Genomic DNA, 18,434 nt, shown 5'->3' with positions numbered 1-18,434 from the left:
CTAGTCAGTGGTAGGCCAGGGCTGACCTCAGTTTGGCTAGCTCCAAAGCCCATGCTCTTAACCACTGCACTCTCCGGCTTCCAGCTCATGCCTGAGCCCCACACTTGCAACTCAAGGGTTCCAGAGATACCCACAGGCATCGGAGCAGGAAGCAGACACAACACATTCACCTGGAAACATTCATCTTTAATTCTGTTAAAAGTTCCAGTGATTGCCCTGGCCCATCAGCTGTGGGTATCACAAGACACACCTGGGCCAGAGTGGGGATGGAACGGCATAGGGGCCTGCTCTTCCATAAGCCACATCCTCAGTGCTGGCCACATACGAGCAGGCTGGGTAGGCCCAGCCCTGCCCAGCTCAGCTTCCAGCCCCCTAGGTCCGAGCCAGGGCAAGCATTGAGGCCCTCACTCCTCTCACCACTGGGTCTCTTGTCAGCTCCAGGGGCCAATCTGACCCCACAGAGAACTCATGGTCACTCATGGGCCTGATGGCATCTTGGGAATGCGCTTTTGCAAGAGGTTCCAGGCTTTCTCCACCTTTGAACAGGTCAGAATGTTGGAAGGAGGTAAAGAGGACACGGTCAGGCAGGCACCCACTTGGAGACTCCCTCCCTACAACATAGCCATTCCCTGGGCACCAACCAGGCGCTGGGTAACCTGTGGCTCCCACAGTGTGCTCAGCACCACGTGGCTCTGGTCCACAAGCTGCTGCCCACTCATCTGGCTCTGCAGCCGGCTTTGTGCCGCAGCTTCACTCAGGCCATCGCGCTCCACGATGCGCCGGACAGCCTGGGCACAGACAAGGCATTGGTCAGGAAGGATGCCAAGCTCAGCAGCCAGCTCAGTGCAGGATGCAGTCTGCAGTTAGGGTGGGGTGGGGGTGGGGTCCAGATACCTCAGTCTCAGGGATGATAACGGTCCACACCTCATGGACCATGTTCTGCCAGCCGGCTTCAAGCAGCATGGCGGCATCAATCACGCACACATGCTTTCCTGCAGGAAGACCCCAGTCGCTGCCAGCAGCACCCTGGCACCTGCTACCAGTCAAAGAGCCCAGGAGACATAGTCCCACAGAAACATGGATGTCTAGTGTGGGCTGGGGAAGCCCCCAGAATCTGCCTAACTGTCCCCCTTGGCTGCTCTCATCATCCTTGCTACTCACCCTCAGTCACGGCCAGGTCCATCTCCTCTTGGGCCATCTTTGCGATAATTGGCCACATAATGTCTGTGAGTATCTTCAGCTGCTTCTGGGGTGAGAGACAGAGAGCAGGCAGAGGTTACCTTCCCTCAGAAATGAAGCCAGCTGGAGGGAGGTGGTTGCTGGGAGCAGATAAGTAGAAATCAGTATTCTGGGCCAGACCAGAGAGAACCACTGGATCCCAATCCCTGGGTCTAGCAGCAGCTGAGGAGCTCCTAGACAGGTATTTGTTTACCTTGTTCCCAAACACCCGGCTGCCTAGGATCTTCCTGTTGATGATGCCATCTTTATGGAGAATATCTGGACGACAAAGATAGAGACCTGAGTAAGGAGGCCAGGCCATCTTCTCATTCCAGGCCACCTCCAGCCTTCCTCAGTTATTACCTGGTCCGAAGGCTTCCACCACCGGCTGGTAGGCAGGGCCACCCGGGGCATAGGCCCGATGGCCCAGGTGATCACTGTCGATGATATATGCCCCCAGGCCCTTCAGCCGATGAGCTACTGAGCTCTTCCCGGAGCCACTAATGCCTGTCAACCCAATCACATAGAGATTTGGGGGAAGCTCTGGCCTCTCCTAGGGGTAGACAAGAGAGAAGGAACTCACAGTTACCAGGGCCCTCTGGCTCATGCTTAGGGGAAACCCTCAGTCTCCATCCTCCAGCATGTCCAGCCCACTTAAGTAGGGTGAAGGGGCCTACATATGGTGGCCGCAGCAGGTTTCCAAGCATTTGGTGGCGGAAGCTGGAGGAGCTGACTTTATCCTCTTCATTTTCCATGTGTTTTGGGTCCTTCAACAGCTGGATCTGGTACAAGGCAAGCTCCTCTAGGTCCTGAGGTAAAGGGGAAGAGGTGCAGAGAGGGAAGGAGGGGTGAGATGAAGAAGGGCAAACCCTGACACCCAACCTGCCCCTTATCCTCCCCCATACACTACGCCCCGGGCTCCTCCTCCAATTCATAAGGCATTCTGGGGCCAGTTCTCCCCTGCCTCTTCCCATCACCCAGAGCCTTCTCTTCCGTTTTCTGAGGCCACAGTATTTCCAACAGCCTCCCATAATGGCTGTCCCCATCCCCATCCACTCCCTCTGCCAGTCTCCCTCAGGGGTTACATTCTCAAGGCGGAAGCGGTTGACGGCCATCCCCCCACGGTAGGTCTCCTCGCTGACCACCAGGAACTCCAGGGAGGGGTCAGAGCCAGCGGGCCCATAGGGGTCCAGCAGGGGGATGAGATCAAAAGTCAAGGAGGGCTTGATGTCCACCAGGAACTCACTCAGATGTTCCACACGTACTTCATAGGGTTGGAGCAGCTCAGGGAGCAACTTGCCTGGAGAAGAAGCCGGAAAAACAGTGAGATCTTTTCACTGGGGAAAAGAGTGTGGGACAAATTGGGAAAGAGTACCCCTTGGCACTGTATCTCTACAGGGAGTGGTGGGAAGAAAGAGCTAAGCTGGGAAGTGGTCTGTGGGCAAGCGGCTGCAAGGGACGAGGCAGGCAAGCACAACAGTTGCTGGAAGGACCAGCCTGTACCCACAGAATAAGCCACCAGAAAACTACTCCAGAGAAACAGCAGTGCAAGTGGGCACCAGAGTCAGATGGAGAATTACGAGATCCAACACCATCCCTAAGGCCCTCTTATTGCCTCTAGCACTACTACCTACAACATCTATTTATCCCAAGGTGCCAAACTTTAAGGTTCCTTTCCTGAAGCCCTTATCAAAATGTAGATTCCCTGGCTCCACACTGGGGGAATCATGATAAAGTGGTGATTGGCCCACAAATTAAGAAAGCTGCATTTATTCATTTAACAAAATTTCCTTAGCACCAACTGAGTGCCAGGCACTTCACATTTGGAAGAGGTGTGAATTAATGGATGGTCCCACCCTTCCTCAATCTTGGCATAAGAAGAAGGGGCAAAAAGATCTGGGGTCCTCCACTGCCTTAATCCAGGGTCTCTCTCACTCACTCTTCAACAAGTCTTTGTCTGCTACTCCTACCACAAGTCGCTCCTGGGCCAGGATGCATGAGACGCTGAGGAGCACCTTGTGGGCATTGTGCAAGCGGTCAAACGTGCCACCCACGGCTCCACGGTGGTAGCCACGCACCGGCTGCTTTGGAGACCTGGCCACAGGGGAGGCTGGCTTGATGGTAGAGGATGAGGGGGCATCCTGGGGCTCCACGGATAGCTCCGTAGACCCATACTCGGGGTACAGCAGCACCGAAGCCAGTTGCGGACAACAGCTGTAAAGGCTGGTGGCATAGCGCTCTAGCTGTTGCTTGACTGGGTTGTACTGGCCGCCATCCAGCGTCTGGAAGTCAGTCAGTACCACTTCTGGCGGGCGGGCCAGGTTCTGGACTGAGCTGAACTGGGGAGGCAGAAAGGCACTCTTGGCTCGGATATTGGACAGCAGGACTCGGACGTCCAGGTGCCTGTGGACATCGGCGCCTGCGTAGAGGTGCGTGATGAGATCGAGGACCTCAAACGTGGCCTGCACAGGGCTGGACTCAGGCTGAACAGGGCCTTCCAGGCTCAGGCCAGGCTGCAGATGGACATAGAGCGTGTGATTCACCAGCTGGGCTGCCGAGGTTAGGATGGGCACCAGGCGAGGGGTCAGGGAGCTCAGAGGCGTCGTCAGCACTAGAAGTCCCGATCGGAACACAGCCATGCTGCCCCAGCCTGCGAGAGTTAGGGAGACGAGACGAGGGTGACTGAGGGGAATGAGGCTGAGGCCGAGGCCTGCACGGACCTTGGACTACGAGGAGGGGACCTGAGTCAGGCACAGGGACTCGGTGCTGACTTCAGGAACCTAGGCGAGGGGGAGAGGGCTTGGCAGACCGCGCCTCGGGGCTACTCTCTGAGTCAGTTTCCTCATCTCTCAGACAGAGCGGTGAATTCGCTGAACTGAATCGAAATGCTGAGAGTGGAAAACCGGGGATGAGCCCCTGAGTCATAGGGCTGGGGATCCAGGAATCCTGTGCCCTCTTGCTAAGCTGCACCCGGGTCTTCAAGGGATCGGGTGAGGGAGGTAAAGGGGGTTGCTCAGATTCGGCCCCTACTCACTGAAGGCTCCGGACCCTGGCTCCGCCTGTAGGGCTGCGGAACCTACCCTAACAGCTACCCGGGACCGCTGGCTTGGGAAACGCGACTCCGAGCTACGGAAGCCGAGAAAGCTCAAGCCTCTCAACCTTGGTACGGAGCGAGATTCTCGCGTGCTTTCACGTGAGGTGGGGTGCGTCCGCCGACGGGGCGGGGCTGAGCCCCCCGGAGTAGCCAAAAAAAAAAAAACCCAAACCTACTGTCTTCGAGTCGTAGGGAATAGGTCAATCTTTGGTTTCGAGGTCCAAGCCACTCGGAGGGCAAGGCGAGTTTGAAGACCCATTGACGGATGGCCTTCGGGTCACCCAGGAGGCAACTGCAAAGCCAAAACTAACAGCCGGCTTAATAAATTCCGAGGACGAAGGTGGATGTCTTAGGGTTGCGCCTGACCCGGGGCTTGGCGTCACCGAAGCCCGCCCGGTGCCCTCCCAGTCCGAGGATCCTCGTGTGGAAGGCCACAGAACAGTTGTGCAAGCCCCCATTTCACAGATGGATAAACAGGCCTTGTATTTTCAAGGAACATAAAGGGGTGGTAATGACAGAGGCCAGGTCTCCCGACTCCCGTGGCCTGCTCTGCGCACCACCCAGATACAGTAATGTGCCCGTTTGCGGGAGAGTTAAGGGGGAGAGGTCTGCATGTGAGCTCAGTAGAGCTTCCAGAGGACAGTCTCAGTGGGCATGAGAAAGGACCTGAAAGGCCAAAACCGTGTCAAGTGGTGACGGATTTACCTTAAGGCTACCAAATGCTGGAACGGCTAGTGGTAGTCCTCTCGGAGGGGAGGGCTAGCCAGGTTGCCATCAAGAAACATTTCAGGTAAATTGCCCAGAAATATCAGAAGAAAGGGAAACCAACCTCCAAGACTCTAATAAAATGCTGTGTTTATTATCCTGAACTAAATAAATACTCACTTTTATACTTAATTTTCTGTTTGTTTTTTGTATTATTTTTCCTAAAGAGGCCCTGAAAGGTGTATAAACCTCTGGCCCCACAAAACCTGGCTCTGCCCTTGGAGTCAAGGATCAAAGAGATGTAGAGCCACAAAGGACTTAATGGGGCAGGCTTCTTGCAGGAGAGTTCTTAAGCTGGGTTTTAAACAGAGGACCGAATTTGAAGAAGCAAGCAGCAAGGGCAGTCAGGGAGTGACATCTCATATGCCCACACACAGTCACATTTATTCGTAAATGTGTATTTAGTGCCCCCTATGTAGGCACAAAACTGAGAGACCACTGAACAAACCGATGTCCTTGCCCTCCTGTAGTTTACATTCCTGTGTGTCGAGGGGTAGGGGATTAGGTTACAGTCAATAAATAAACCATATCAGTGGAGATAAGTGCTATGAAAAGGAATAAAGCAGGGTAAGGCGACTATCCTGGAGAGGAGGGAATTCTATTTTAGATACAACGGTCCAGGAAAATAGCAAAGACCCTGAGGAAGAGTTAGAATCAGAGACCTGGGGAAAAGTGAACCAGACAGAGGGAACAGCAAGTGCCAAGGCTCTGAGGCAGGAAGCCAGTGGGTTAGATCAGATGACCAATATGGGAAGTAGTGGGAAATGAGGTTGGAGAGGAAGCAGAGGTCAGGTCAAAGGTCTTGGAGACCATGAGAAGACCTTAGATTTAACTGAGATGGAAAGCTACAAGAAATGCTTTGAGCAGAGGCATGAAATGATCAGACTTTCATTCTTAAAAAAATCATTCTGGCCATCTGTGGATATTTTACTCTTGGTGGGCAAGGATGGAATCAGGGAAACCAGTTAGGAGGCTACTGCAATAATCCAAAGAGAGATGATAGTGTATGTTTTCTGAATATGCTTTGAAGTTTGAAGTAGAGTCGGCAGTATTTGCTGACGGATTAAATGAGGGGTGTGTGTGTGAGAGAGAGAGAGAGAGGAGTCAAGGAGGACAGCAAGCTTTTTGGACTCATGAATTGCTGTTTGGACACATTAAGTTTATTAGACATCAAGTGGAAATGATGAGTAGGCAGTTGAAGACACGAGCCTTGAGTTTGTGGGTAAAAATGGGGTTGGAGATATGTAGTTTTTTTTTTTCAGATGGGAGCTCGTTAGCATATACATGGCACGGCATGAGGTTATTAAGGGAAGAGAGAGGGTTCACTTCACCTTGACGATCCCCTGCCCCCCCTCCAGGGGTGACCTTGTAGGCTTGAACATACACACACACACACACACACACACACACACACACACACTGACACTGAGGTGCAAAGGAGCAGCCTAGGGAAGAGAAGCTAGGCTCTGAGAACAGGTCCCATGTCTCAGAGGCTCATATTGCCTTGGCTCCCTTCCCTTAATGTGGCCTTCCTGAGTGCAGCAGGGGCAGCAGATCCATCTGGGCCAGCAGGGTGAGGAGGCAGGCAAGGGCAGGGTGGCTGTGAGGCCCCTACCTGCCCTTTCCCTAAGAGCTGAGGTGGCAGACGGTGCAACAGACCCAGAGAAGACCCTTATGTGGAGGCAGAGGGAGGTCAGAATGCAGTGCCTCCTTTCTTCAATGTCCAACACACAGCTCCAAGAACCCCAGTCTGTTCCTCTCTAGGCCCGATTCCCAAGCTTTGTGCAGCCATTCCCCCCTCACCCTTTCCTTCCTTTCAGACCACAACCCCCCAAAGCCTGTTCCTTATCTCAGTACCATCCCCTAGTAGGGAGCCTTGCCCCTATCCTTTGCTTGCAACCTCATAACTTAGCCTCTGTTTTCCACCCCTTCTTTGGTATCAGACCTCCCAGGAAGGCAGAAGGAGGCTGTCTCCACAACCTTGCAACCCAATTCAGTGACTTCTGTCACCCTGGCCCCCTCCACTGGGCCCAGAAAGGTGGACAGACCATTGATCAGATTAGCCAGGTCTGCAGCCACAGCCCAACTCTGAAGTGGGAGGCAGCTTGGGGCTAGTGGGGGTCTCTCCTGCTGAGTTTTGTCTGGAGGTAGGGTGGGGGAAGAGGAAGTGGGGCCGTCTCTCTTGGATTCATTTAGCCCTGTTCTTCACACATCTGGCTTTGGAATGGGAATATAATAACACTAGAATACCAGTAGTGCTACTACTACTACTATCTCTGTACAGGCACTTTCAGGCATCTCGATTAATCCTTACCACATGGTGGTGCAATGGCTAAAGCATTTGGCTGCTAACCAAAATCTCAGTGGTTGGAATCCACCAGTTCTGAGGGAGAAAAGACCTGGCGATCTGCTCCCATAAAGCTTACAGCCTAGGAAACCCTATGGGGCAGTTCCACTTTGTCCTAAAGGGTCCTATGAATCAACTTGAGGCACACAACAACAACACATCAAACCCACCCAGAGGACACCTTGGAAGACAGGTCTGGGAATCTGCTGCTGAAGGATCAGTCTTAAAAACCCTGTGGGGTGCAGTTCTACTCTGACACATACGGTGTTTCCATGAGTCAGAATAGACTTGACGGCAATTAACAACAACCCATATGATAGGTATTATTATACCCATTTCACAGTAAGAAAACAGGCTCAGAGAACATAGGAATCTCGACTCAGGTCCATGGCTAATGGGACACAAGGATACAACCTGACTCCTCCCATCTGGGTTCGTCTTATTCTTAATGCTGCAGATGCCCTTTGGGTATCCAGGTGTCAGCTTGTGTCCCATCTATGTCGTGGACTTGTGGCGTAAACCTAGGATAGCTCCTTCGGCTCTCTGGCCCCCGGTTTGCGTGTAGGTAGCGTAAGACTAACTTGACCTGTCCTGATCACCCACTCGCCGCCCGCGCCGTCGGAAGCCCCGAGCCAGCCACTGGTTGCGCAAGTGCAGTGCAGCCGGGGCCCTCACCATTGCCCCCACCCCGGACCGCACAGCCCCAGGGGACTCAAAGGAAGGCTCTGCAGAATGAGGACGAATCCTTTATTGCTGGGCAGCAGCAGGGGCGCTAAGCTTACAGCCCCCCAGATCTGCGGCCCCGGGCTTCGCTGGGGCGCCGTCGGGGCGCTCCGCAGACTTGTCCTCGAACACCGCGCGGCGCATGGCGGCCACGTAACTGCAGCCGCTGGGGTCGTCGAAGCGCAAGCGCACCAGGGGCAGGAAATGCTCGGTGCTAAAGTAGCGCAGTGCGGGCTGCGGGGCGCGCAGTGCCTTGAGGAAGACCTGTGGTGGCACGAGAAGGTGCGCTGGCGCAGGCGGGGCCGGCACCAGCGGCCACCCCCGCTCCCGGAGCCCCGCCCGGCGCCTACCTCTGTCACCTCCTCTGGGTCCTGCGCCGCCTCGCGGAAGACCCGCTCGCAGTGGCGCTGGTAGCAGAAGAAGTGGTCGCGGGTCTTGGTGTCCGCGCTGTCTAGCGCCCCGCCCAGGCCGCCCTCCAGCTTCTCCTGGAAGGCGGTGTGCACCGGGCCACACTCGATGAGGCTCACGCTGCGGGCCGAGAGCGGTGGGTGGGCGCGGGTGCGACGCTGGCCAAATCCCGAGCCCCGAGCCCCGAGCCCCGAGCCCCGAGCAGCGCGGTGGGCTGGGAATGGGGACGGGAGAGGTCTGCAGGCGGGCGGCGGGCGCTCAGGACTACCCGAGCATTTGTACAAGCGGTTTCCTGCCCGAAAAGCGCTCCCACGTCCACTTGCGGGTGTAAGAGACTCTGACATCAGAATTCGAAAGAGCCACTTACAGCTGTGTGACCTTGGGCCAATCACCTACCTCCTCTGGGCCTAAGCTTCCCAAGAACAATACCTCATCAGCAAAGTGGGCACCAGAAATGAACTAACGCATGCCATGTGCCCAGCACAGTGACTGGCATACCACAAATATGAGTGGGGCAAGGAGGGGCCAGGGAGAATGGCTCCAACAGATGGGGTGCCGGGGCTCCCACGGTTGGGGTTGAGGAGGGGGTGGTGACTTACTGGACCCCGAAGGATGGCAGCAGAACCGCCAGACTCTCGCATAAACCTTCGAGTGCAAACTTGCTGGCACAGTAAACGGCGTTGAAGGGCAGCCCTTGGAGGCGAGATGAGGTTGTTGAGGCGTGTCCTGGTGCGGATACGCGCGACGGCTGCAGCAGCACCCCACTTGTCTCCCTAGGCTTCGCGCGCTTCTGTTTCCGCCACATGCTTCGCCGGCAGAGCTGGCTACAGGTACTTGAACCCTGTCTTAGGCTCTGCCTCTTTCGCGCCCCTGGCCCAGCCCTGGGCCACTCACCCATCAAACCTCCCATGCTCCCGGTCACCAACACACGCCCAGAGCGGCGCTGCTTCATGTCGGGCAGGAAGGCCTGCAGCGTCCGCACTGTCCCCGCCACGTTCACGTCCAACACGGAGCTCATGGCGCCGGTCACGTGTGCCTCCAGCGGCCCGACCAGGCCCCGGCCCGCGTTACACACTGTGGGGATAGAGACCCGGCCCACCCTCTTCACCCACATCCCTCAGCCCTCGCCAAGCCCCTCGGGTTCCCTAGTCTTCGGGGCATCCAGGTATGGACAGAGGGCCGGGAAGGCTCCAGCACGTGTTGCGGGAAGGCTCACCCAGCACGTCCACACGGCCCTCGGTCACTCGTGCCCGAGCAGCGGCCACAGAATCTGAGTCCCTCACGTCCAACTGCAGTATCTCCAGGGAGCCAGAAGGGCATCTGCGGGCCTGGGCTGCTTCCCATAGCGGGCCCTGAGCCTTCAAGTCCCTCATCGTGGCATACACTGGAAGTTCGGGAGAGGTAGAGGATCTGAATTCCCTGCTTGCTCCTCCCTCAGCCTGCTGGGACCATAGGCTGCTGCCTTCTCTGCATCCCCATCTCCTCATATACCTTTGAAACTCTGGGATGGGTCGGACGCCAGCCGCAGGGCCAGGTGGAGGCCGATGCCCGAGGAGCAGCCGGTGATGAGCACCACAGTCCGATCCATGGGAAGATGATTGTGGAGACACCCAATGCCACAGGCTCCAGCCTAAGAGCTGGATATCACCTGCTCCACCCGGCCCCCGCCTGCCGGCACTCCCATCCCTTGTTGTGTCTATTCTGCAATCTCAAGGCTGAGCGGCCAGCGGGTCTCTGGCCAGCTCCCCACCCTGCTCTGGGTCAAGGCAGAGATGAGGCGCCTGCTTGGAACACCCACCTGACCTGCCTTTGTGGCTAGTCAGAGGGAGAAGGGGTTTTCCCTTTGCAAGCTGGTATGGGCCCCATCTGAACACTACGTAGTACCCAGGGCTGAGGGTCCCCTAGGCATGCCTGTGTCATACCAGGACAAGCGTAGTTTCCAGAGTTTGCCATGGGGTGGGGTTGGGGGGGGCAAAAGTAAATGCTTTGGAAGGGGATGCTCAATCCAAAGGTCAGGGGTTAGTATTAAAACTGGGGAAGTTGAGGCTAGTGATGGTGGTAGGCAGACCGGCCCCACACCTGGGTCCATGCTGAAGCTGAGTCCTCCCAGGCATCATGGTAATGACCCACTCATTCTGACAGACAGGCCAGGGCTGATTCATCAGTTTATTGATTTCATAGAAAACTGTACTTTGACCCCAAATTTAGAATGATGGTGGAAGGTGGCTCACCTCCCTTTAGACTCCCCCATACCTGACCCTACCAGCAGGCCTTGGGCTCCTTCTCTTAGGCCTGGGAACCTCTGGTGACGCTTGTCCAGCTCCAGGCCCCAGGAACCTGCTCTGGCCTGGAGTTTGGGGAGGACATGACCCAAGGGTGGTTAACCTGTCACAAGGAGCCAGCCACCCACCGGGGGTAATATTTGAGAAACAGCCTCTTAGCCAAGTCCACAGTGTCACCTTTTGGTTGGGTGGGATACCTCCGCGTGTTAAGGACGAAGGCCTGCTCCAGCTGGAAGACATTCTCGTCAAACTGACGCTGTTGGAAGGGGACATCCTGGACCAGGCTCTCAACCAACGCCCCCACAAAGAGCTGCCAGCGGGGGGTATAGTAGTCAGACACCAGTCCTGCCAGCTGCTTGTTGGCATAGTCTAGGATGTTACCCACTGGTCCCCAAAGGGTCAGCTGGTAGCGGCTGTTCTGCTCAAAGAAATGGGCCTCGGCCTCACTGACCGCTGCCACCCTGGCCTGCTCCAGCCAGCTGCCCAGCAGGAAGCGGCTGTCACTAGCCAGCACCTCGTCTAGTGCTGGCAGAAGCTCGTAGGCCAGGACACCTCCAGCCCTCAACAAGTGAACCAGCTCCTTGTTGAGGTAGGCGGTCCTCACCTCTCCGTAGTAAAAGCTGACCAGCTCCTGGGCTGCCTGGCGAGTCACGTCCAGCAGATCATAGCGGAAGGCCGGGCTGGCAGCCAGGGCTGGAGTAGTTGCTAGCAGCAGCCGCCAGGCCTCAAATACATCTGATCGGTTGTACCAGACAGTGGTATTCATCTGTAGAGATGGCCGCTTGACCAGCGGGCTGCGATTGTGCCCACTGCAGGACTCGCCGGAGCAGTTGTAGACACTCCTGAGCAGGAGCCTCCATGCTGTCTCTGCATCCTGGTGGATGCCCCCATACCGCCGGGCAGCAAAGCTGGCCACCCAGGCCCCCAAATCTGGTACTGGGTCCTTCCGCCAGCCCAGCTCAGCCATCAGGGCATAAACCACTTCGTTCTGGCCAATGCCCTCAGGGGCCATGCCTGTGCCCACCATGGTGGAGTTGGGGAAGAGGCGAGCGGCTGCAGGGCCTTGGTTCACAGTCTCCAGGGTCCCGAACAGGCCATGGTTGCCCCCGAAGTTATGCAGCATGCACCAGATGAAGGGCTGGCCCTGGAAGGAGGCCGTGCGGATGTACACAGGCTGGGTCTCAGCAAACAGGTCGAGAACCAGGAGGTGGCCACGAGGAACAGCCCCCAGCACAGCCCCCACCTGGGCAGGCCCCCAGAACTGGGGCTGGTGCTGGAAGAGCCAGCCTTGGAGCAGCCACACAGCGTCAGGGTCCACTGTGGGGGGAAGGGGGACCAGAGAAGAGGGGTGATGAGAGGAGAGAGGGCTGGGGAACATTCCCCCCATTCTTCAGATAAGATAAATAGTTCTTTCTACCACAAGGCACTCTGTGGGGTTTAGAATTTAACTTTACCCAAAGAATTTGGTCTTTGTCCTCAGTTTCTAAGAGATAATCTCTTTTAAAAATCTTGCAGTTTGTGTGTCTTCAATAAGGACTCCAGACTACACCTAACTAACAGGATAGATGAGGGAATGAGGTGACTCTACGGTTAGGGCTGGCCATACCAGAAAGACCTGATGACCACCTAGTGATATCGGGGAGAGGGGTTGGAATTTGCATTACGTAATGAGACTTCCAGATAAAAGCTCTGGACTTGGAAGCTCCATGGTTTCCTGGTTGATGAAAGCCACCTGGGAGGGTAGTGCATCACTTTCTGACACATGGAAGATCTGAGTTGGGAACCCTCCCAGACCTCGCCCTATGCGTCTCTTCACTTGTATCCATTTTTGCTGTAATAAAACTGTAAACTCTAAGTACAGCACTTTCCGTAAATTCTGTGAGTTGTTCCAGGGAATTATCAAACCCAAAGGACTAGTGGGAGCCAGCAGGTCAGAAGTGAGGGAGCCCAGGGCTGCCTCCCGAGCTTGCTCCTGGCATCCTGAAAGGGGAGTGGGGAAAATCCTGAATTTGTAGTCAGTAGGTCAGAAGCCGAATTTGTGGCTGGCACCTGCCTATCAGTCTCAAGTACCGTGTCCTTTTAACTTGTGAGAGCTGACCTTGCTCTGAGTGGCAGGGGTCAGAGAAAGAAGTGATATGTGGGTGGCTAGTGTCAGAACTGAACAGAGATATAAAAAGTAGGGATTTGTTCTATCTACTCACACTCTCTCCCCCTGCCCCCCAACAGGGCATTCCATCACACATATCCTCTCCTCCCCCCTGCTGGGAGCTCCAGAATTTTGTTGTTCTTGGGTGCTGTCGAATTGATTTTGACTCCTAGCGACCCCAAGTGACAGAGTAGAATTGCCCTATAGGGTTTTCTAGGCTGTAATCTTTACAGGAGCAGATTGCCGGGTCTTTCTCCAGTGGAGACACTGGGTAGGTTTGAACCTCCAACTTTCAGTTAGCAATTTAGTGCTTAAGTATTGCACCACCAGGCCTCTTTTGATAGCGTTTATCAAACTTTATGCAGCATCAGAGTTACCCAGAGGTCTTGATAAAACACGGATTCCTGGGCTCTAGCACCAGACACTCTGATTCTGCAAGTCTAGCAAGTGCCTAAGAATTTGCATATCTGACCTGCTGGTCGTGGATAAGGTCGCTCCAGGGAGCCTGAGCTAATCTGCTCCCTGCCTGGCTGACACAGAGACCTTTCCAGGAAGCCACTCCTGACCTGACCACCTCTGTCCCTTGGATGTAAGTGGCAGGAAGGAGCACTGGGTTCCCATTACCTACTAGTTTTGAGCACACCCTCTAACCTCTGGCCTGCATTATCTACCTCAGCACCCAGGTCGACACCAAATAAAATATTTTCGATAGCCAACACTTAGTGTTTACTCTGGGCCAGGCATCATTTTACCTACAAGGTAGCCCCATTTTAGAGATGAAGCAACTGACATACTGAGAAGGTAGGTGGTAACTCAGTGCCAGGCTCTGTGCCCGGGTGATTTGGCTCTAGAGTTCGCACTCTTCAGCCACCATGTGCTTAAATGAGACGATGTGTGTGTACAAGTGCTTTGAAAACTGTAAAGTGCTGGGTGTCACAGTGAGGTCTTTTTATTCCCAGTCCCTCCTCTCATCCCCACTGACCTTTGCCACCCCATCTCCCTGATGATCCCATGAGTTTCCTTTCCCCCCGTCCCCAGCGCCATACCTGTGATCATGGCCTCATAGACAGCAGCAGTGGCCGCGGCGAGGTAGGAGGGCTCTGAGGAGGGGGGCTGCATCTCGTTGAAAGTGTCAGCCCCGTAGATGTGGTCCGTGCCAAACTCTGTGGTCAGCTCCCGCAGGAAGAGGCTCCCAATGATGGGGAACATTGGGTCCCCTGGAGCCAGGAGGAAGGAGCAGGAGTAGGAGCAGTTGAAGTGTCCCCAGCTGCCCATCTGGGTGACATTGACCTGAGGGAACACCCTAGTGGGGGGTGACAGCCCAGACATTTACTGAAGGCTGACATGTGCTCATCTTGGCCCATAACCCCCTCGCCAGCCTCACTGACTTACTGACCTACAGTTCCTGGACCACATCTTGGTCTCAGGCCTCTAAGCCTTTGCACATGCTGTGTACTGTGCCTGGAGGCCTCTCCTCCCCACTCTCTGTTTATCTACCTGCTTATTCCTCGTCAACAAGTAAGTTGCACCTATTTGTGTATGTGGCCTAAATAAGCAACACTCATGTTTCAAGACCTGGCTCAACCCTGCTCTGCTCTGGGTCTTTCTGACCCCTCTTCCCCGGGAGGAATGGCCCTGACAGAGGAGATGTCAAGGGTGGGCCCACATCTATGCATACCCTGATCACTGTATTGTCACCCTCTGCCAATGTGTCCCATCGGGGGCAGGGATTCGGTGCACCTTAGTCACTACTTCCTCAGGGCCCAGCACAGAGCTTGGTCTAGCAGCCCTAGTGCAACAAAACATCCACTTAATGGATGAATGAGGCTCTTGCAGCCCAGCGGGGGAGGCAAAGGGTAGCAAGTGAGGCCACAAGCTGTGCTAAGTGCTCTGAGAGTGGTGGGAACAAGGTGCTTGGGGGCCTGAAGGAAGTGGTGACCAACACTGGGGTGCTGGGAAGGCTTCCTGAAGGAGGGGAGGCCTCCGTTGGGCCTCGAAGAATTTTCCCAGCCAGAGGTAGGATGGGTGGGTAGTAGAGAGAGAGGAGGGACAGAGGCCACCAGAGTACCTCCCTACTGCTAATAAGAGCTGCCAGGTGAATGTATTGTTGTTCAGTGCCGCCTAGCTGTTGCTCGTCGTGGCCCCATGTGACAGAGCAGAACTACTCCATAGGGTTTTCTAGGTTGTAATCTTTACGGGAACAGATTGCCAGATCTTTCTCCTGAGGAGCTGCTGGACGGGTTGAAACCTCCAACTTTTCAGTTAGCAGCTGAGCACTTAACTGTTGAACGCCAGGATGCCTTAGGCGAATGTACGTGTATATAATTTCAAGCCCTTGCAGCAAAGTAGGTAAGGATCCCCATTTTATATGTGTGAAAACTGAGGCACAGTCACGTAGTCTGTCCAAGATCACACAGCTAGCCAGTAGCAGGGCCAGGAATTAAACCTAGGCCTAATTCCAGAGCTTACATTTTTCTATAAATTATGTACCTCAGGGCAAAAATTTCCCTCTCTGAGCTGGGTGGGGGTGAGAGGGACCTTACCTGGTGACAGCCTTGGGGACGTGCCCTGCGAATGCAGGCAGCACCGGGATCATGCCGAATGAGCGCATCCGGTCCAGGATTCGATGCTGGGAGGGTGGGAGGGAGCGCTGGTGAGGGGCACTGCTGGTCTGACAGCTGGGGGCCCCTCTAGCACCCAGCGCCACAGAGCAGCCATGGTCCAGTTAAGAACCCTGAGGCCGGGCAGACTCATGACTGTCCTGTTCCCTCTTCTGCCCTTTCCCTTCCCCGTCCTTTTACCTGTAGGTAAAGCTGCTTGAGGTGCCAGGAGCGGGGCAGGGGCCCACCCCAGCTGTGCAGGTTGCCCATGCGACCCCAGGCCAGGAAGGCGGGACCAGTGAAGTACTCGTCGATCTCTGACTGAGTCAGGCCCAAAGCCAGGTACACCTGAGGAGAGATGAAACGCAAACATAGCAATACGTTCATCCCTACTCACCAAGTCATTCATTCATTCAACAAATGTTCACTCATCTATTCTCTGCTGGGTACTAGGGCTACAAAGACACATAGAAAGTAAGCCCTGACTACAAGGAGCTTGCAATCCAGGAGACCTGTGAACAGGTGAGTTCACTAATGTGTCACACTCGTCATGTAAGTGAGGTGGTGAGACACATTGGGGCTTTCCCCAAACCGGAGAGGGAGTATCAGAAGGCTTTGTAGAGTAAGATTGTCCAGATAGATGGGTGATAATGGCTCTTTGGGGAGCTTAAACAGTCCCCCGCACAGCCAGAGCCCAGGGAGGACTTTAGGGCCAAGGTCACAGAGGCTGCCAAGTGGCCAGCCTGGGCCCAGCCTGAAGGTAAAGGAGAGCTACTGAGTGAGGCTTTACAGCAGAAGGTCACTACCAGACCTGCACTTCAGAAACAACAGTCTGATAAAAATTGGCATGCCAGCAGCCCTGTCCTGAGGCTGCTGAGGGAATCCAGGGACAGGGGAAAGAGCCTGAACTGAGGCAGTGAATAAGGATGGCCAGGATGAGGCAGATCAAGAGCTGGTAATGCTGTAGGATCCATAGGGTCAGATGACTAACTGGATGTGGGGTGTAGGGAGGCAGAGGAACCTCAGCTTCATAAACTCTATATATTAGGGGACTGGGGTCTAGCACACAGTAAGTGCTCAATACATATTTGTCTCAGGAGCGGAAGCCTGTATCCAGAGGGCTGGAGCCATCGTGTACCGCACAAATGCTTCTTGAGCCCTTATTCTGTGTAACTGACACTATGTTGGCCCAGGGCAGGTGGGGATATATGGGGTGGCCCCTGTAGCCGGCAAGCTGGTGCAGTGGGCAGGAGACCGGAGGGGCCAAGTGGGCACACACCCGCTGCCAGATGGCCTCTTGGCCGCTCCAAGCCAGCGCCAGGTTGATGCCGTTCAGCGCCATCCAGTCGATCTCCCGCTCCCAGCGGGCCCAGTCCCACCACACGAAGGAGTAGCTTTGTGTGCACACGTTCTGGTAATAGCGGTACCTGCGGGCAGGGGCATGAGATGGGGTGTGTCCCTGAGGCCAGATAGGATGCCCTCCACCCTGAGGGTGCAGAGTCCTGGAAAAGCCCAGAGGGAGGCCCTGGAATGAGCCCTGACCAATGTCTAGCCTAGTGAGGTGAGATTCCAAATATGGCCCCTCCTCTGCTTTTTTTTTTTTCTGCTTTACTCTGGGATCCACCCCAGGTGGAACTACTCCTACCTGAGATTCTGAGGTACCTGCCCTCCTGCCCCAGCGCTCCTTCAGGGCCCTCTAGCATCATAGATGTTTATGTGAGCCTCTTCTATTTTCATTCGACTCTTCCAGAGCCCCTACTCTGTGCCATGCACTGTGATAAATGCTATATGGCCAAGGTGGTCCCTGTCTGGAAGGGGGCTTCCTCCCACACAGTCTAATGGGGAGAGGGATCACCTCCACACAGTGTGGCAAGTGCTAGAACAGAAGCCTGTGAGGGTGGGCGTGGTTCCTCAGTAAATGTCTTCACCGGGAGGGTGCTGGAAGGAAGGGAATAAAATGTGCTGATCACCAATTATGCACCACAAATTCTACCCCCATTGTCCCGCAACTCCTCACAGCCCACACTGCATGGTGGATTTCATTATTTCCGTTTCTCAGATGAGCCAACTGAGGTTCCAAGAGGCCAAGTGACTTGCTCAAGGACACACAGCTTGCAGGAGGGAAAGCTGAGAGTTGAAGCCAGTTCTTGTACTCCAAAACCCAGCGTTTCCTTGCCAGTCTTACTCGTTTCTGTAGCGACCAGCCTAGTGCTGATGCGGGGCGGGACTTCGGCTACTGGCTGGGGGCCCCGGGGCCGGCAGCGGGAGGCAGCTGCACCAGGGGAGCACCTAGGCTGCGGAGCGGTCCGGGAGACCGGGGCCGGGACCCGGTACCTGTTGGGCGTGGCCTCGGTCAGCTCCTCCGGCACGGCAGGCAGCGGCCGCGGTAGGCCCAGCTGGGAGCCGGACCAGGCCACGTGGCAGCCGCAGAAGTCGCGCAGGTAGCGGTGCAGCCCCGCCGCGGCGGCCACGCCGGTGGAGCCGGCCACCCGCACACGCGCCCCGGCGCCGCCGCCGCTCAGGCGGTAGGTGTCCAGGCCGGACTCGGCCGCCAGGGAGCGCTCCACCGACACCGAGAAGTCAGCCGCCGGCCCGGGCCCCAGCAGCCGAGCCAGGAGGGCCTGCACGGCCGCCGCCTCCCGGGCCTCGTCCCCGGCCGAGCCCCCCGCCCCGGCCAGGAGCAGGAAGCCCAGAGCCGCAACCACTGTCACCGCCTCCATGGCCTGGCGGTCTCAGCCTGTCGCGGGTCGGGTCGGAGACCAGCTCGGGGCTCGGGACCAGGGGGCGGGGCGGCCCTTGTCCAATCAGCTGCAGGCTTCAGGCCACGTGGCCCTGAAAGGTCAGCCGCGGG

General features: G+C 55.8%; 3 protein-coding genes across 13 annotated transcripts; all 3 read right to left on the bottom strand.

Moving 5' to 3' along the window:
* Nucleotides 1–184: 184 nt before the first annotated feature.
* Nucleotides 185–4,344, bottom strand: COASY (Coenzyme A synthase). 7 transcript variants are annotated; one of them, XM_049859588.1, is made up of 10 exons: nt 4,253–4,339; nt 3,158–3,868; nt 2,304–2,518; nt 1,896–2,027; nt 1,582–1,771; nt 1,433–1,497; nt 1,162–1,246; nt 895–992; nt 642–788; nt 188–536 (listed from the first exon to the last, which is right to left on the bottom strand). In XM_049859588.1, the coding sequence occupies exons 2-10, from the start codon at nt 3,855–3,857 to the stop codon at nt 477–479; spliced, it is 1,692 nt and encodes a 563-aa protein (XP_049715545.1). In that variant the 5' UTR covers nt 3,858–3,868; nt 4,253–4,339; the 3' UTR covers nt 188–476. The 7 variants fall into 7 exon arrangements, with proteins under 7 accessions (XP_049715538.1, XP_049715544.1, XP_049715540.1 ...); XM_049859581.1 differs by having other exon boundaries at nt 185–536; nt 1,896–2,518; nt 4,299–4,344; XM_049859587.1 differs by having other exon boundaries at nt 185–536; nt 1,896–2,518.
* Nucleotides 4,345–7,480: 3,136 nt separating this feature from the next.
* HSD17B1 (hydroxysteroid 17-beta dehydrogenase 1) lies at nt 7,481–10,456 on the bottom strand. Of its 3 annotated transcripts, XM_049860747.1 has the most exons (6): nt 10,047–10,451; nt 9,772–9,939; nt 9,450–9,629; nt 9,155–9,248; nt 8,498–8,675; nt 7,484–8,411 (listed from the first exon to the last, which is right to left on the bottom strand). In XM_049860747.1, the coding sequence occupies exons 1-6, from the start codon at nt 10,141–10,143 to the stop codon at nt 8,172–8,174; spliced, it is 957 nt and encodes a 318-aa protein (XP_049716704.1). In that variant the 5' UTR covers nt 10,144–10,451; the 3' UTR covers nt 7,484–8,171. The 3 variants fall into 3 exon arrangements, with proteins under 3 accessions (XP_049716705.1, XP_049716704.1, XP_049716702.1); XM_049860748.1 differs by lacking the exon at nt 9,450–9,629 and having other exon boundaries at nt 7,481–8,411; nt 10,047–10,453; XM_049860745.1 differs by having other exon boundaries at nt 9,155–9,629; nt 10,047–10,456.
* A 120-nt stretch (nt 10,457–10,576) lies between these two features.
* Nucleotides 10,577–18,366, bottom strand: NAGLU (N-acetyl-alpha-glucosaminidase). 3 transcript variants are annotated; one of them, XM_049860744.1, is made up of 8 exons: nt 17,918–18,366; nt 16,863–17,010; nt 15,785–15,931; nt 15,527–15,612; nt 14,030–14,286; nt 11,442–12,154; nt 11,015–11,147; nt 10,577–10,902 (listed from the first exon to the last, which is right to left on the bottom strand). In XM_049860744.1, exons 1-8 carry the CDS (start codon nt 18,301–18,303, stop codon nt 10,793–10,795), a joined length of 1,980 nt encoding a protein of 659 aa, XP_049716701.1. In that variant the 5' UTR covers nt 18,304–18,366; the 3' UTR covers nt 10,577–10,792. The 3 variants fall into 3 exon arrangements, with proteins under 3 accessions (XP_049716701.1, XP_049716699.1, XP_049716700.1); XM_049860742.1 differs by having other exon boundaries at nt 11,015–12,154; XM_049860743.1 differs by having other exon boundaries at nt 10,811–12,154.
* Between the last annotated feature and the right edge of the window lie 68 nt (nt 18,367–18,434).

This window comes from Elephas maximus, chromosome 19 (genome assembly GCF_024166365.1).
Source record: "Elephas maximus indicus isolate mEleMax1 chromosome 19, mEleMax1 primary haplotype, whole genome shotgun sequence".
Lineage (NCBI taxonomy): Eukaryota > Metazoa > Chordata > Mammalia > Proboscidea > Elephantidae > Elephas > Elephas maximus.
The sequence above is the reverse complement of the archived record's forward strand: the minus strand, read 5'-3'. Positions and strand labels throughout refer to the sequence as shown.

Excerpts from the sequence above, each read along its gene's own strand:
- COASY (XM_049859581.1), bottom strand. The coding sequence starts at position 3,857 with ATGGCTGTGTTCCGATCGGGACTTCTAGTGCTGACGACGCCTCTGAGC. Across the intron at positions 1,498-1,581 it reads GGTGGAAGCCTTCGGACCAG|ATATTCTCCATAAAGATGGC; the intron begins GTAATAACTGAG and ends TTTGTCGTCCAG. Across the intron at positions 993-1,161 it reads GGACCTGGCCGTGACTGAGG|GAAAGCATGTGTGCGTGATT; the intron begins GTGAGTAGCAAG and ends GTCTTCCTGCAG.
- HSD17B1 (XM_049860745.1), bottom strand. The coding sequence starts at position 10,143 with ATGGATCGGACTGTGGTGCTCATCACCGGCTGCTCCTCGGGCATCGGC. Across the intron at positions 9,630-9,771 it reads GGGCCGTGTGGACGTGCTGG|TGTGTAACGCGGGCCGGGGC; the intron begins GTGAGCCTTCCC and ends CTATCCCCACAG. Across the intron at positions 8,412-8,497 it reads ACCCAGAGGAGGTGACAGAG|GTCTTCCTCAAGGCACTGCG; the intron begins GTAGGCGCCGGG and ends GTGCCACCACAG.
- NAGLU (XM_049860742.1), bottom strand. The coding sequence starts at position 18,303 with ATGGAGGCGGTGACAGTGGTTGCGGCTCTGGGCTTCCTGCTCCTGGCC. Across the intron at positions 14,287-15,526 it reads GTCCCCAAGGCTGTCACCAG|GGTGTTCCCTCAGGTCAATG; the intron begins GTAAGGTCCCTC and ends ACCCCCCACTAG. Across the intron at positions 12,155-14,029 it reads CTATGAGGCCATGATCACAG|TGGACCCTGACGCTGTGTGG; the intron begins GTATGGCGCTGG and ends TTCCCCCCACAG.